At 46.4% G+C, this 16974-nt stretch overlaps 1 protein-coding gene across 6 annotated transcripts in view; it reads right to left on the bottom strand.

Annotated features, from left to right (window-relative positions):
• SGSM2 (small G protein signaling modulator 2) overlaps positions 1-16974 on the bottom strand; it is a 44048-nt gene that overhangs the window by 13026 nt on the left and 14048 nt on the right. For 2 of the 6 annotated variants that reach the window (XM_061363287.1, XM_061363283.1), the window contains exons 3-12: positions 10548-10710; positions 9363-9524; positions 7562-7629; positions 6931-7076; positions 6365-6499; positions 5977-6101; positions 4930-4997; positions 3604-3767; positions 3143-3272; positions 1629-1763 (exon numbers count right to left, since the gene is read on the bottom strand). In XM_061363287.1, coding sequence (XP_061219271.1) covers positions 1629-1763; positions 3143-3272; positions 3604-3767; positions 4930-4997; positions 5977-6101; positions 6365-6499; positions 6931-7076; positions 7562-7629; positions 9363-9524; positions 10548-10710 — 1296 coding nt within the window. The remainder of the gene's footprint in view (positions 1-1628; positions 1764-3142; positions 3273-3603; positions 3768-4929; positions 4998-5976; positions 6102-6364; positions 6500-6930; positions 7077-7561; positions 7630-9362; positions 9525-10547; positions 10711-16974) is intronic. The other 4 variants (XM_061363286.1, XM_061363285.1, XM_061363289.1 and 1 more) reach the window with 4 other exon arrangements.

Genomic DNA, 16974 nt, shown 5'->3' on the forward strand with positions numbered 1-16974 from the left:
TGACAACCATTCTAATGGCATAACTCCAAATTTCCATCACCTGACTAAAGACTAAATTGGGTTTCTTATGCTTTAGCCCTTTAACACGTGTATGTGGCAGTGTCAGACCTTCCTCCTTTCCATTATCACCCATACCCAGACATGTTCCCTTAAGACACACAAATCTTCCTGGAACAGTATCTTTTTATACGGGGAATACTGTGGTTTTGGATTTTCTTTCCATCCATACCTTCCAAGAGCTCTGTATTAACTTGAGCTGGGCTTTATCAGTTTCTGGGGACTACTACCTTGGAATAAGCACGTGGGCAGCCTACAAGAAGTGAGGCGTACCTCCTTGAACACATGGTCTAAAGAGAACTTAAGCACTACACAGAAATGCATGACAATTACTGTCTCCTAGAGTCAGTTCCACCAGCCCAAACTAACATCCATTTAGAACCAGAATCTCTGCTCTCCTATTTAGAGGTATGAGTCTCTCATCTGGAGTCAAGATACGTGTTTTCCTTACGAAACAGAAACACCAGAGAAAGCATGCTCATGTTAACATAAGTACTGGAAAAACAAGACAAGAGCCAAGCTTGGAAGCAGCTTCTCTCCTTCCTACTTCTGCAGATACCAAACTTTTGACAGCTACTTTACAGCCACCTGAATACAGGGAAGATGCTGTTCTTGGTGATACCCTCCTGTTATTAGGAAGAGGCAGAGGCTGCTCTTTGCATTGTAACAGGAGCATGCCAGGTTTGGTACATGTACTTGAGAGCTATCAAGGCCAGAAGTCTGGTGCTACTGAAGCTGTGCAGTAACTGGTAAGTGTAGAGGGGGAGAGACTTCACAGGAACTAGTGGAGGGGCCTCGATCTGTGTTCTGCACACCTGCAGTCCAGGCTGTGCAGGAGGGGTTTGGCCTGAGGAACAGACTATTCTGTACACCATTCAGCTTCCTCCTGGAGAGCACAAGGGCTTCTCAGTCTCCCGAACTACACGACTAGATCCTGACTACCTGCTAATACACATGCTTCCCGAGAACACCAACCTAACACATCTGTTATCAATTGCTTTAGGGAAAGAATTAGATGAGGGATTTTTGGAGGGTGGAGTCTGATCACCTGAAACCCATCTAGCCTAGGGATGCAAGCAGAGTGAAAACACCTGAGCACAGACAGGTATTGCATCTCCATACGACCCCTGCACACTTCTGCCCTATTTTGTCCTCACAGACACACTCCATTTCTGACTTTGCCCAGCACATCACTACTGCTGCTGCAGTGGTTCACCTCTGATCCTTCCTACACAAGGCAGCTCTCCCCAGCCGCTTACACTGAACACAAAGACCTGTTATCCTCCCTCCTCCTCCTCATGTGAAAACATGCTTCAGTAGCCAGCTTTTGTGCAGGACAGGCGGTTTGTCTGTTCAGCAGCACACATGCTCAGAGGAGAGGGGAGATGCTGTTGTTTCCACTTCCCATAGGCTGTGAGTGCACTCCCAGCCTCTAGGTACTGCCAGCTTCACCACCAGATCTCACGGTGTGAGTGAAATGTTTTTCCTTGTAATAATGCCAACACTGTTGTATGCATCAGTGGAACGAGCTGCAATAGAGCTCTGGGACATAGAGGGAGGAGGATAAAAACCTTTCATCCTATTAGGAGCTGTGAGGTTCCGAGAGCAGATCATTGATAGCATTGCGTGTAGCTTATCTTCCTCCTCCTCATCATCGTCAACAGAGGTAGAGCGGCTGGCAGCTAAGTGGTGGTAGTTAATAGTTACTGCTCAAAGAAAATAGTGAAAGAGGAGCATAAGAAGAAAGAACTCAATGCTGTGGGAAAGCTCAACAGGAACATGTTCAGCAAAGACAAATCCTGCCCTTTTCTCGAAGCTCCTGTGAACGGGGGTGAAAAATGAGCTTCATAACAAAGAAAAGCATGCTCCACCAAACCCAGGCCAGCTTGTGACTGTGCACAGGCTGTGTCACACATGTCACCTCATGGCATCAGACAAAGGTCCCAGTGCCAGCCTGCAGCAGGTGAGGATGCTTTTTAGCAAAACTCCATGGGAATTCTAGGCTCACCCAGCTTCTCTCCTTCACCGTGCCCTTACAGTGCTGAGGCCTCTGTTCCACTCTGCAACCTGTGCCAGATGCATCTGGGCAGCAAACGTTCTCTTCCCCCAGCTCTGCCTGGCACTGCAAACATGCAGGGCACAGGACCCTCCTCTGCAAGGCCGAGGCAGGAGCCAGCTCGCTCTGTCTGCACTGCACAGGCAGGTCTGGGCTGAATGTGCCCCCAGAATCCCCTCGATTCAGGCCAAGGCAGAACATGCTTTTGCTGGTGTGTGCATGAACTCACCTGCGCAAATCCAGAAGCCCTAATAAAGCGTGGCCACCACTGCGGATCAGTCCCCTGGGTAAGGAGGGTTCGGTTGAGATGTCTGCTTTTCCAGCAAGTCCCAATAGGAGCAGCACATCCAATTTCCCTGTAAACTTTAGGATCTGATCTCCTGGGTAATTCTTGCTTCTTTGCCAGGGGACTAACACTCAAAAGAGGCTCAAATGCCTCTTGCATGTAAGGAATTTGTATTCACTGATGACATGAGGTGGTTTGGTGCTTGGGAATTCATCTAGTTTCCTTGGAAGGCCTTTATTTATTCATTGTTAAGTTCTTGCCTCCAAAGCCTGGAAACCTTAGCCCAGGGAATTCTTGGGGTACTTTAAGAGATGAGTTTATGGGTTTTTTTTAATAACAACATTATGAGCAAGCAGTGTGGCCAATAAAAATATCCTCCTCGGGAGCAAAGCTGCTCTTGGCTGGTCGAGCAATCCTTTTGCTTTTAGTCTCAGTTTGCAAGCCCAGGGGAGTATTTTGAAACCTTCCTCTGCAAAACGCAGAGTAAATATCCTCTAAGATAACGAGTTCCACTGCATTAAGGAAACCTACAGTAAGCTGTGCCTGCTGATCGCAGTTATCACCCAGTGACATTTTGTGATGGGGTTTTGTTTTCCCCATAACCTGACTTGTCTGTTCCCTTCTGTTTCTTCCGCGGAAATAACAAGGTGGTCTTGGTGGTCGTAGGGTTTTCATTTGGTTTGGGTGTTTTGTTTGGTGGGTGGGTTGGTTGGTTTTTAACAAAGCAGAACAAAGGCACTTACTGTTATCATGCTTGTGTCCTGGATAGATAATTCTGAACACGTAGTCTGTACAAGTGTCTTCAGCTGGGGTCTCCTCCAGGTCCACTGATTTGCTACTGTTCCTTTTTCGAAGCTTTGGAAATACCTTACCCTAAAGAAAGTAACAGTTCCATACATTCAGCTGGGAATGACTACAGAGCACAGCAAACTAAGTACTTCAGACCTTTGGCATTCTAGAACTGAACTTCCAATGTTGGGAGGAGATGAGGGAGAAAGCAACAGTAGAATCATATATAGCAGGTGGCTCAGGGGTACCTAACACTAAATAAAATTGGACTAAACAGGGTTATTTTGCCTCCTGCTTTACTATAAAGCAGCTGGAAATCAATGCCCAGACTCTGTGGAGCAGGATGACGCTGGTTGAACAGCGACACTGAGATCAGCCCTACACACTACAAGCAGCTCATCAGAAAAGACAGTACCTTGCCCTGTTGGGACCACAGCGGTGGCTCCAGCTGGCCACGAGGCAGGAGACCATTCTCCAGACAGGAAAGGAATGCGAGGAGGTGACCTCCTTGGGGGAAGTGCAGCGGAGGTCTCTGGGTTCCATCCTGACTCACCAAGACTAACGTCCATCTGCCTTCTGCTGCAAAGGAGGACAAGGGGAGTCCACACTGTTACATCGGAACCTTGAGATTTTGCTCTGACTTTCTAAGTAGGTTTCATTTGTGGTCATCTCTAAGTAGACAAATAAACCCCTGTGAGCCCCAGAAAGCTAGGCCTGTCTCAGTCCTTGAGTCCTAAAGAAGCTCCAGACACAAGCAAACTATGACCCAGGACACAGGCCTCAGGCAGAAACATTTAGAGTGATTCTGAACACTAATACAATAAATAATAAAGGAATAACTAAACTAGGTCTCTGGTGCACAACATAACTTGACAAAGGACACACAATTCAGAAAGAAAACCAACCTAATGGATGTCACCAGAGGCTGCCAGCTTTACTCTTATGAGAACTGGTAAGTCACACTCCCTGCTGTCACTAGAAACTGAGAACAAACAAGGAAAACCACCCTGTGCTCTGGATACTCCTTTAAGCACAATGATCTGCATCTTGTACAACTGGCAAAAGAATGCAAGTGGTTCTTGATTTCCTTTTCCAGAACTGAATGAATGAGGCATCTGGAGCCACCTGGGTGAAGGGGGAATCTCCAAGAGCAGGATGTACTCTGCTGTGCAAGCTCCAGCCTGGTAGCTAGGTGCTGGGCAGGACCGCCAAGTGTCTGTCATCTTGTGCAAGCAGCAAGATTCATGTTGTGCATATGCCTGGCACCCGATACTGAAACAGCTTTCTCAGTGAAGAACAGCACAGGCTGTCGTGTTTCATGTCTGACATTTAATCCCCTTTTCCTAAGGAACTGCCACAGAGCAGAGTGGTGATGCCTCTGACCGTCAGTGGAACACAGGACAAGCACAGTGTCCTGGGGGAGCTGAACAAAGTGAGGCAACTGGACCTGAATTAACATTGCCATTGTCATCCTGTGCCAGGTAGGATTCCAGATTTTAACACTCATCCCATACATCCATGCTGAGTTAGAAGTGTTAATGACAATGAGGGAAGAAAAGCAGTCACTCAAGTGGCAATCCTCTGCGTATGTATTTTAAAACAACACACAAACTGCCTTCTAAAACAGCCTCCTTTTGCAGTAAAACCCTAACAGGCACCACATAAAAAGGCAGCAGCATTAACATTCACCTGGCAGAAAGGGGCTTTGGGAGTGCCCCATGAGAAGAAGGTTTATGCTTACGTTGCTGATGGCAGTGAATGCAGACAATCTGGCTGAGTGGCACTATTAATGCGTAGTCCCAGTAAACACTAGGAGGGAAGGAAAAAGTGCAGGACACATTATTTTCCCCATTCAGAAGTGTTTGTGGTTCCAAGCATCCAATAAAACACTCTGCTACGTTAACAACTGCTCATTAAACTTGGCAAATTAGTATTCAAATAAAAGGCCAAGGAATGAGTTCCCCACAGTGGAAGGAAGGCACCAGCCTTCCCGTAACCTCCCTTTCCCCCTTCACTTCCCTGTCCCCGCCACTGCCCCACACCAGATACAGCAATGCTCTGGCTAAGGTTAAAGTGCCTGGGGCACAGGCTGTGCAATGGTCTTGTGGCCAGGTCTCAGGACAGACGAGTTCATTCTGGCTTGCACACGTGATTTATGGGCAGCAGCTTGTAAGTGCACTGGGGCTCAAGCTTTCAGATTAACCACTGGGAGCAGCTCTGAACCCTTCTGAGAACAACCTGATCAGAGTTTAGCAACAGGGCAAAGGTAGAGGGCTATTAGAAACAGAATGGCGTGGAAGAAGCATTTGAAAGCAGTGTTCTGGGGCTGAAGCAGCATTCCCTGAGGAGACATACCTGCCTGGTTCAAGACTACCTGTCTTTCTACTGAAGCAGAATACCAAATTAGATGAATAAGTGGTCTAATGAAAGACAAGGACACCGAAGGTTTCTCTTTTGAGGCTGAAATCAGCCATGCTTGCCAGGTGATTTGTGACCCTCTGAAGGGAGGTACTAGGGTTGTAATGATAGGAGGTAGTGTTGAGCCTCTTCTGAACACCTGCATAAGCGGACTTCTGTTTTCCTTTTGAAAAGCCCTTATATCCCAGTGCATTACAGGACCTTTGGAGAGTGTCAAAACAGGAACAGAACCCAAGCTGTGTGGCACCTTAACTTATGCACTATTCAGAAGTGCTCAGTCCAATCAGCCCCGTTACACTTAAGTCATATTGCCAAGTATGCAAGAAATAAACACCACGGATGCTTCTAATCTTCTGAATGCAGTGACTACCTTTTCTCCAGCTCTGAGTCGCCAAGGGTTCCATTCATCAGCTGATTTGGGGTCCATTTTAATGTCAAACTGTCTGCTGACTGATGAAGGGAGAGATAGCCAGGAATTGCCTCCAAGTCATCTTTCTGTTCACAGAAGCAACAAACAGGCAATTCAGGTGACTCAAGTGCACAACTGTAATTGCCATGTTCCAGTCTTCCTGTGCCTCACAAGTTCCACAGCATTGAATTATCTAGGAACTGCTGAGGGAAACCTTAACATCAAATGTACTGGTATTTAATACTGGGGGAAAAACCGCAAGCCTCTTATGCCCTTCCCCACACTACTGACCTCTCAAGTCACACCCAGGCAGCAGCTGTGTCTATTGGCCCAAACGCGGTGTACTCACCGGCTGGACCAAGACATTGTTCTTCCCATACAAAAGGTGAGTTCGGGAATTCTGGTGCAAGGACTCCACATACTCCCGTGCCGAAGCAGCGAAGCGATCTTCTGACGTGCTCCCACTTGAGTGTCGTTTCCGGATCTAGCACACACAGAGACACAGGCAAGGCAGATCAGGTAGGGCAGGAATGACCACACCAGCAGGCCAACAAAACAGGAACAGTTCCACTTAGACCAATCTCTGTGCAGGAGAACATCTTCTGGAGCCAGGAGACCTGGCAGAGAAATGACCTGGAGTCTTACACAGTCCTGAGCAAGGACACCCATAATTCTTTGTGAAAGACTTGGTCAGATCACAAGTGTCACGAGCCACAGAATTCAGTCCTGGATCTCAACCTTTTCTACATACAGATAAAGAGGAAATTTGGGCCCGAATGGACTTCTAATCTGTGATAAAGGCTCCATTAGAGAAGAGACAAGAAAGCTTGCTCTAGGTTCAGAGCTTTCCCCTGGGGCTGTTTTTATTATCAGCCTGTGCCTTAACTCAGAAATAGCTGCACAGTAAATACCTACTCCCAGGGCTGGGCGCTTGGAAGGAGAGTCCTGGCGGCCATGTACTCCATGGATGCGGTGTCGCTGAACAAGCTCATCTGCTGATGGGTCTGTCCAGTAGTGATCTGCTGTCTTCAGCTTGGTGTACTCCAGAGCACATGGTCCAACTAAGGAAACAGCCCCAGAGAGAAACCTGCTGAGTCTCTTCAGAAACATACTTAAGTCTCATCCTGCTAGCCAGGTAGGGAAGGTGAGATTTCATTCTCAAGCCAAGTGACTATTACTGATCGCTTAATGAGCCTACAGGATCAGCCCATAATACAAACAATACATATAACAACAGACCAGGTCCTATTCTCTAGGGCTGTATGAAAACATTCCTGTAGTGCCCTGCATTAGCAGCATTAGTACCAATGATCTGCTAGCAAGCATTCAGTTAAAAGCCATTCCCATTGTGTTCTCTGATACTTAATACTAAAACCAGATGATTGGTCTTTACGGGTCTCATAAGCAACAAAACATCACCTTCTATGTTGTTCTGAATAGTTAACACTACATGCTAGGGACAAAAACCAGTATTTGCCATAATACAGAATGTTCTGAGAAACAATTTATTTTCTTTAGCATAAGAAGTAACTTTGCAAGAACTCACCTAGAAGAGAAGCCAGTATTGGACCACAGACAGGATCTGCCAGTAAAGCTTCTTTTTCATAGTATTTACTAGGAACAGAAGATCAGAACTCAGTTAAAAACACTGGTGGTTATTTTTAAAAGCTCTTATGCCTCCTAGCAGCACGAGTCCATTGACTTTAAAAATACCATGTGTTACTGGGAGGGTGCCAAAGGAAGCACGGAGATAAGGGCAGGAAGCCAGCCAGGCTGCTGTCAACCTGACAAGTGCTTCAGCATTGGCTGTGGCCTCCAGCAGTCAGTGCTGTGTGCAGGGGAAGTGTGGCTACTAAATGTCCCAGGTCACACTTGACAAAAACTGAGACCAAACACTCATCTCGAGCAAACTCAAACAATAAATTACCTGTATAAAAGGGAAGATTTCAGAGTTCTAAGAGTTTTACCAAGGCTGAAAATGGGATCTGGGCTGTACAACTAACAGGTCTAAATAGTCAGACACAGAACGAAAGGGATCCAAACCCCTTGTATTTCCTGAACTGGATGGGCAGAGAAGAATCAGTTGCTAGGATTATCTATTAGTTACTGATGCAATGCATCTCCTCTAAAAGCTCTGATGGAGTTTAACTGGCCCATATAGTTACTTCATAAAGAAGAAACACGGTGTTGGGTTTGCAGATAAAGAAGGTTCTTACAGCACAGTGTGTTCTGAACTATTCTGAAAGTTCATTAAAATATATCATACAAAGCTGGAGAAATTAATTTAGCCCATTTTAGACATCTGCTTTAGAACATTTCCTAAATTATGTCGATAACACGGACTAGATCTCCACGGAGCACAAAAGGAGCCTAGAACAGTCAGTTCAATAAACCTACACTCCAGGCTTCTGTATTTAACAAGATGACCACCACCCTACTCTGGATTCATGCTCTGCCCTTCATCAGCTGTGTAACCTCAGGCAAGCCACTTCCCCTCACAGTGCTCATCCTACCTCATCTATTTTGGCACTCAGCTCTTGAGAGGCAGGAGCTTGCCTTTTGCTAAATGTGTTTACCCACTATATTTGATTTGGGGCTTTGGGCACTAATGCAATATGAAGACAAACAATAACTCTCTGCAAGCAATTTTGTTAGTTTTCCACAGAGACCAAGAGATGCACACATTCTTAAGCATCTATCTGTGAGGAATAATCTTGAAACACTGTCAAGAACAATGCACTACTCAAATAGTAGCTCTCGCAATGACCCCTGACTTCCCATCACAGCAGGCAATGCTGACTTACAAAACCACAGAACCAAAACATCAAACCACCCAATTTCTTGAACTGTCCTTATCCTCTGGCGTCTCTTCCACTAGATGGGGCTCAAACTCTAAACCACCTTCTCCTCCTCAAGAGCACAACTTGAACATGGAGCACTTGAGCAGGAATGTCACCAAAAACCATGAGAACAAACCTAAGGTTTTATTCAGTAACTACTCCTACTCTAAACTCATTTTCCCTTCTTTCATCCACTACTGTAAGTGAATCAACCACTCCTGACCTATTAGAAGACATTTCTATTCCACTAAGGTTAGGTCCCATTAGAATTTGGGCACCTAATATACTTCAAGTTAGTTTTTTAGCTGATTTCTGGGAAGCCGTGTGGCTGTTAAGTTTTTGTAAGTCAGAAACACTATCAATGACCCAAACCATGTTTTCTAAAGGCCTCTGCAGTTGATTTTTTCTCTCCAAGAATTCTGCAGAAGACTTTCAATGCAACCCCTTGTTGCAGATACCCGAACGCATCAGCCAGCCAAAGCCCTGTGCTTCTGATTCGGTCCTTACCTGCAGTTATCAACAATATACTGCACAATCTTGTCGAGCACTTTCTCAATCAGTGCTGTGCGAACCCATATGTGTTTGATGGCCTGAGGTGTCAGGACAGGAGTTTTGCTTGAGGTTGAGCCCTGCCTCTTGAGGGGCTCCTGCCCATTTGGCTGATTTTTCCTGCAAAAGGAGACAAAGTAAAGTTGTCACAATTCCGACTCTTCTGCTCACAGGAAGCTCTCCAGTGAAGGGCTGCATGGTGAGGTGTTGGAATACACAGGCTGAAGTTAATAGGCTGTAAATGCATTGCAGACCATACACCCCAAAAGAATGAAAAAACAGCAAAATGCAAAGCGTAGCAGAAAGTAAGTGGCTCGTGATGAACAGAAGCTCGCTTCTTATCAGAAAAAGCTTCACACTCAGTTGGGAAAGCCACAGGGAGAATGGCAAAAGGAAGATTCTTGTCTTCCAGCGTCATCTGGTGCCTCAGGCTGAAGCTAGCCACGACCCCACACAGCTGTTTTAGCATGAGATAATCCACTGAGGTGAGAAGCATGGAGCAGGATTTGGGCTAACAGAGGCAGAGCTTTTCCAGGGACCTCCTGCCATACCATCCCCAGGCACTCCTTGGGCACAGACCCATCTTTTCGCTCCCTCTGTTAAGCACCATATATAGCTGTAGCACAGTCTGTGCTAGTGTCTTGGCAGTGAGAGCCTACTTCCTACCACCTACAGAACAACAACAAGACAACTAAAAGATAAGCAACATCAAACTGAGAAAGTAGAAGTATAGCAAATGAGCATCCAAAGCCAGCTGGGAGCTTGCTTACAGCCAAGACCCCCTGCTTGTTCCTACAGCATAAGCCAGCACAGCAACAGGTCCACCTCAGAAATGAGGAGTTTAATGCTGCCTTTAAGAAGCAGGGTGGCAAGCTGCCTGTATAGAGCAGAATCACTCCGAGTGTGGCTGTAAGCAAGAGCAAGGGGGCTGCTCAGCACGGGGCTCTCTGGGAATGGTCCTTCCTCACTGTGCAATTACCCGCTGCCCAGAAAATCTGCTTTTAGTGAGAGGCCCTAAAGAGACAAAGCTTTAACAAACGTGGCCAAGAAAGGTCCCTTTGCACCCACCAGGCAGTGTCTGTACCCTTGCCATGCTGCTCGCACACTGTGTCTATTTTGGTGACAGCCAGAGCTCAGCCTCACCTGCTCTCCACTTGCTGCTGCAGGTCCTGCACCTTCTTGCAGATGTCCCCAGCTATTGCATAGGTCTTGCCAACCTTGGTGAAGAGAGCAGCTACCTTGTCAGTGCGCAGGAAGCCGGCAGCCCTGCGCTTCAGCATATGCAGGAGACACGCTTCCACCACACCTACGAGAAAGGGAGGGAGGTAAGTGATGGGCACTGCTGTCCTTTGGTCTTCCCTTCGGTGACTGTCATCTGCTGACACCCACTGGTCAGATGTGAAGAGAACAGAGCTGTGGTGAAGGCAGACAGGACAGACCAGATCTCAAAACTGGATGAAGCAAGTGTGTGTCTAACCTCAACAACAAGCACCTTGTAAGTTACAGGTACTATCAGTGCACAAATGAACCACAGGACTGAACATTTCCCTCTGTTTTCATCCCATTTTACACATCTCTGTGAAAGAGTTCATGATTCTATTGAAAATGAACCAAAAGCAAACTCTCCACTCAACTTCTTGTGGCAGAACCAGCTCCCCCACCTCAAGACAGAATGAGGTAGAAATCTGCTTTTACTGATGATCTCTGTTTTGAACACAGGCTCCTATTTATCCTTGTGAGTTGCTGCATCCATTTCCTCCACTTGTGGTCTGATGTTTGCAACGAAAACCGAGGAATTGAGAAGGAAATGTAGTACTCCTACAGCCTAGGAGGTAATAGAGAAGCAGCCAGACCTACAACTACAAGAGATCTGCCCGTGAGGTTCATTTTGCAAACCTTCCTGTAACATGCTCTGATGGTCACCAGGAAAAGACTGCATTGCACTGCTTCAGCCTGGCAGGACTGTGCATCAGAGATCTGAACAGCTCTCATCTAAACTGCTCCAGGGAAAAGAGAAATACAAACAGAACAAAATAAAACCCAAGCTTTCCTTGTCTACCAGCTTTTAAATGGAGACTGCAGATGACTCATCCAGTCAGCACCGTCCACGAGAAGGTATGAAGGAAACAGAGCAATTCATTCACAGGGAGGGGAGCACAACAACTGCATCGGCAAGGTGTGCTCACGAAACCCACGCAGGCACAGCAGCCCTCGCAGAGGGCTTGAGCTCAGCAGCAGTGATGCTCTCCTGCTTTCAATGGCAGCAGGCAGTCCTGCACTCAACTGCAGTTACAATTGCCACGTTAAGTGTCACAAATGGCCCTCCATCTGCTCTGAGACACACTGCACCTCTCCCAAGCTTCGGCACTGAGCTTCCATAGAAGGCAGTGTTTTGTTGTGCTTCAAGCCCAATGCTGTCAGGTGCTGAGCAATCCCTGAAGACTCCCCCTCCTCACTGTACTTAATGGCCTCCAAACCCCATAATACCCCAAAGCCTGGCCCAAGAAAGACCCACCCTCACTGCTCAGTCCCTGAGGATTAGCCTAAGTCACAGGGAATGGCTCTGCTTGTGTTCATCCAGCCGGGAAGCTATGGAGTCAGAGGACCACAGGATGTGTCTGCACTGAATAGCACCAGTATAAACACCCCCTTCATCTCCACTGCTACCCTATTTCTTTGCTTTGTGAGACTGAACACCGACCTGCTGAATTAACGCAAACATTAGGAGACGCACTTATGAGGTATTAATAACTTCACGTTTTGTGTCTTATCGCACTGGAAAAGAGAAAGCTGTAATTGGCTTCCTGCTATCACTCACTACACAAATTACCCTAATGCGTGTTCAGAAAGCACAACCGTTTGCTCCTGGAGTGTAGAAAACAGCACTAGAAAAGCAAATTGGAAATGTACTGGGGGATAACAGTGCCACTGTCTTGCTTTCAACTGTGAAGGCAGATACATTTTTAAGCTAAGTAATATTGGATAAAATCTGGCAGAAGATAAAATTTCCATGGACAGCCCTAATTTCCTTATGAGACCATCAGTGGAATGCAATACTGATGGCTTTTTCTGCAATACAACTAACCCAAGTTAGCAAAGCCGAGTCTGCTAATTGTATGCCCTGACTTCATTCTCTGTAAAACAGAGAAGTCAACCAACATTCTCTCTACTTCTTCCCAGTACTAAGTTTGCTCAGACAGCAAATTCTTCACAATAAATGCTATATATTCCTTTATCATACAACCTAGGTGAGAACTCTGCAGCTCCAACTTCACCTTACAATGAAACAAGAAACATGTATTAGCTTCACAGTCTCTCCTCAAGCTGCTGAATGGGAAATGTCACATAAAGCTGCTGGCAAGCCAGAAGCGAGGATCGTGATGCACCACACTGTGACCAGCTTCTTCCAACACTCCAACAACAGCTACAACTCAAACAAAGCCAGGGAAACCATACACATGCAGCCATCCTCCAGTAAAGAGATGGACAGTATGTCACCATGTCCTTCCTGTCCATCATATCTCCAAGAGGAGAACACCAATTAGCCCTTGGTGGCCAGGACTTTGTGCAGCTGGCCTAGGGCTATAATGGAATGACTGTCCTGGCATTTCTTACTGCTGTTTGCAAAGAGTGTTCAAGCCCACGAGAAGCAAAAATCAGACCAAGATGTTGTATTGCAACAATGGAGCAATGGCCTCAGCTTTCGCAGGCTCCTGATCTCAGGACATGAGCTTGGCTGCATCAAGGCTACCGAGCAGAGTCTGAGACGCTTCCCACGCTGCTGTGCTTCCCAACCAGCACTACTGACTCAGAGGACAACCACCCCCTGCTTTTTCATCCCTATTATGCACAGAAGCCTGAGCATGGCACTGTTCCCCGAAAGGAGGACCAGGACACACAGGCACATCCCTGCTTGACCCCTCTCAGCAATCAGCTTATTCCAGGAAAACATCCACCGCAAGCAAAGGACATCTGTAAGCGGCAAAGGCAGTGCCTGTGCTCTCACACGAGCGGGAGCCCGGTGCTGATGACATCTCTGTGAGGGAGGCTGTTTCTACTCAGAGGAAGAGGGAGCATCTGTGTATCTAACACAGAAGCAGCAGCGGGGGTGAGCGCTGCTCGGTTGCCCACAGGGTTTTGCAAGGCCAGGTAGAGCAGCACGGGAAGAACAAAGAGTGATGACAGCCCGGGGATGTTCTTCACATGGCAGCCACAGATCCTGTCTAGCAACCATCACAACAACTCCCAACCCAGCTGCTGTTCTGCTCTGTCTTTCAATTAGGAAGAAAGAAAATGAAGCAAGCAAGGCAGCTTCCCGGATGCCTGCAGCCATGCAGCAATAATTGCTTCCAAATCTTAAATGAAGCAACCTGCCTTCAAAAATAACTGCAAAGAAGTGCACTGCGGTTGCTCAGGAAACAGGCTCTTTTCCCACCTTCCCTGGTGTGGGGTGTTTTCTTTCTTTAAAACAATAAAATATTAATGAAACAAATGTAGTGGAAAGCACAGCAGGCACAGCTCCATCAGTAACACACGCTGCAGCTGCCATGGAGGGCCATCTCCACAGCGACCGGCCCCACGGCCCCAGGATTTAATTATTCCATCGTGACATTTCTCATCACAAGGACTTGGCATAACATCAGTCCCCAAATGACTGCCATGTATGTGTCTGCAAGGGCAGAGACACTGGAATTAGCTGCTGGATTGCCTCAAAATGTATGTTCCACAGGATGAGAGATGAATGTGCCATGTCCAGGTCTGTTTGTCCAGCAGCCGCAGGTCTGGGTCCAGGTTAGAGTCCCACTTCATTCCCCTCTACATCACCCACAGGGTGAGTGAGGCTAACACTACTGTCTGACTCCAACTTTTCTCCTTGGGCTCCTTTACACAAGGGAATTATCCCAAAACAGCTCACTGACTTTACGCTCACATCCAACCTAATCCATGTTAGCTTTCAAATACACACTGGTTTTTATCCAGTTAAAGTGGGAAACATTGGAGGAGAACAGTGCATCTTGCACACAGATGCCCTGCTATTCCATCCCAGAGGGACAGTACAGATGTCACCTCCGAGCATGCAACAGTAGGGAGGCAGCCTCCAGCACAGCAAGGGGCACAAGAGCTTCACAGCACATTAGCTAAATGGAAGAGCCAAGGAGGGCAAGGAGGTTTGCTGTGTGCCCAAAGGCAGACACCAAGCTCCCTGCACAGCCACATTGTCCTGCACACACACAGCCAAGCTCAGTCAACAAGGAGACTTGAACTTGGACATCCTGAGCAGCCTGCAGAAATATGACCTTGAGCTGCAGAATCCTTCCACAGACATGAGAGGACCTGGCGAGTGGTGCTCAAATGGCTTTACAGAGAGGAAGTAACAGTATTTGAGGACATCTCCTTAGCTCCACTTACCTTTTCCCTGTCTCTTCCACAACACTTCGATGTCTACTTTCTAAGCACTGGATTGAAACACCGAAAGCAATCATTTTGCAGTGAAATGAACCAGCATTTACAAACTCTTCTTCCTGAAAACCTCCCCATCTTTGCAGTTAGGCTGCTCACACTTCTTGCATTTGGTAATCTGCAAGGGAATAAGTGTTATGTTTCTTGGCCAGCCCTTGGATTTAAATCAAGTCCCCATGGCAGGCTCTTGGCGTTCATCTGGTAGGCTTGGGGGGGGTTATAGATAGAGGGACCTTTGGGACAGGAAAATTAAGTTATTTACCTACTTTAAAGAAAATTAACAATTTTCCCCTTTCTGGAACCTGACACTAAAAAGTGATGAAGACTTAGCTGTTTCTGAAGGATCTGAACATCAGAAAGACATCAAGAGGTAGTCTGCTGTACAACCAGGTAATTTATATACACATACACATGCTTTTATTTATTTACATGGGTAAAAAACTACTATAAGCTCTGTGGGCACAGCACAATGTGAGTGTGATCCGAGCCTGCCTGCTGTCACTATACTTACGACAGTAAGTACATACAAACACTGAGTACAGAAAGCTGCCCACATTCCCTACGTATACATGGGCAGAGCAGCACTGCAACCTGGAACAGATCAGCAGAGCCCAGGTAATTCCCTTGTATGGTTCATCTGATGGCAGCCATTCAAAATTCATTAACTGCAGCCAGTTTTGAGGAACATCCCCTGCAGTATCCACTGTGAATTTCAGTAAGTGCAGGTATGTCATTGATTTACAGCTCAAATAACCACAGTCCCCAACACGCTTTGGCAATGTCACTGGTTCATGCCTCCAACAAGGCTACTTCTTGCAGGCTCAGGTGAACAAGTTCAGTTTTCACCTTTTTTGCCTTTATGAAAATCTTGACGTGACTTAATGGAATGTGAAACAAGAGAGCTCTAGGGATGGGGCTAGAAGGGTGGGAAGCAGCGAAAAGCAGGATTGTTTATGGGGTTTATTTAGCAGATGAGATTTTCCTTAGACAGGAAGAAATACCGCAGCTAAATACCTTGTTTTCATGGAAACTGCACGGGGAATTGAATTCATGAGGCTGAAGGGAATAAGAACAAGTGAAAAGAGGAGGATGGTAGAGAAGCAGTTAGCTGCTCAGCATCTCCAGCTGCTGTTGCTTTACCTCCCTGCCACAGAGCTGCCCAGTTTGAAACCAACTTTATTACCAAGTTATAGCATTCTATGGCATTGAGAAATGTGTACTGAGTAGATGAGATACCCAGCTGTACCTGCACACCAGCTAAGAAGCAAATGACTGCAGAGGAGATATCCAAATCTGCTCCTTTGTCCAAAGGGTTCTGCTTTGGGTATTTTATGTAAGACAGAAAAAAAATGAACATCAAATATGTTTTTAAGTCTCAATCCACATTTGACATTCTGCCTTCAAATACCAAGGACTGTAGACTCTCCAGATATAACCGCACTGCAAATAAGGGGCTTCGTGTCACAAATCCAAGTACTCTCATGGGACACCAGGCAAGGATAACAACAGAGCTGTGCTACAGCCAAGCTCACTCCTACCCACCTCACCCAATCTTCAGTACACCATTCATCAAACCAAGCATACAACAACCAATGCAACCGAGACAGGAGGATTCCCTCACCTATCAGCACAAAAAGCACTAGAAAAAGCACTTCATTTTGAACTAATGTTCCTCCCACCTCTGGTGCTGTGATTTAAACACCATAGTACAAGAAGTAAAGTCCAATTAAATATTTTCTTTATAATCACAACCTCAAGCTAATGCCTCAGTGGTTAAGTACAACTCATGCTTTATAACAGGGCATCCCTTAATAGCCGTATGCATCAAAGTTATCTATGCTGATGTGTTTCTTCCCCTGATGATGTACAACTTCAGTACTTTCTTTTAGCATATGCCCATTTTTCATCTCCCCACAAGGCTGTGGAAATCTGAAGCTTGCAGCCTCACTGCAAGGCTGGTATATTTATTACAGTGTTATTTACAACAGCCCTACCATGGTTGTATTGGACAACGGCAGCACTGCTAAGAAATGATATCTTAGGGAGGTAAAAGGCACCATATTTCTGCTGCAGCTCTTATTCTGACTGGTGAGCTGAAAAGTCAAGATGC

The sequence above is a fragment of the Neopsephotus bourkii genome, unplaced genomic scaffold (genome assembly GCF_033783945.1).
Source record: "Neopsephotus bourkii isolate Nb327-2 ecotype Australia unplaced genomic scaffold, CSIRO-AGI_Nbou_v1 NB_1154, whole genome shotgun sequence".
NCBI lineage: Eukaryota > Metazoa > Chordata > Aves > Psittaciformes > Psittacidae > Neopsephotus > Neopsephotus bourkii.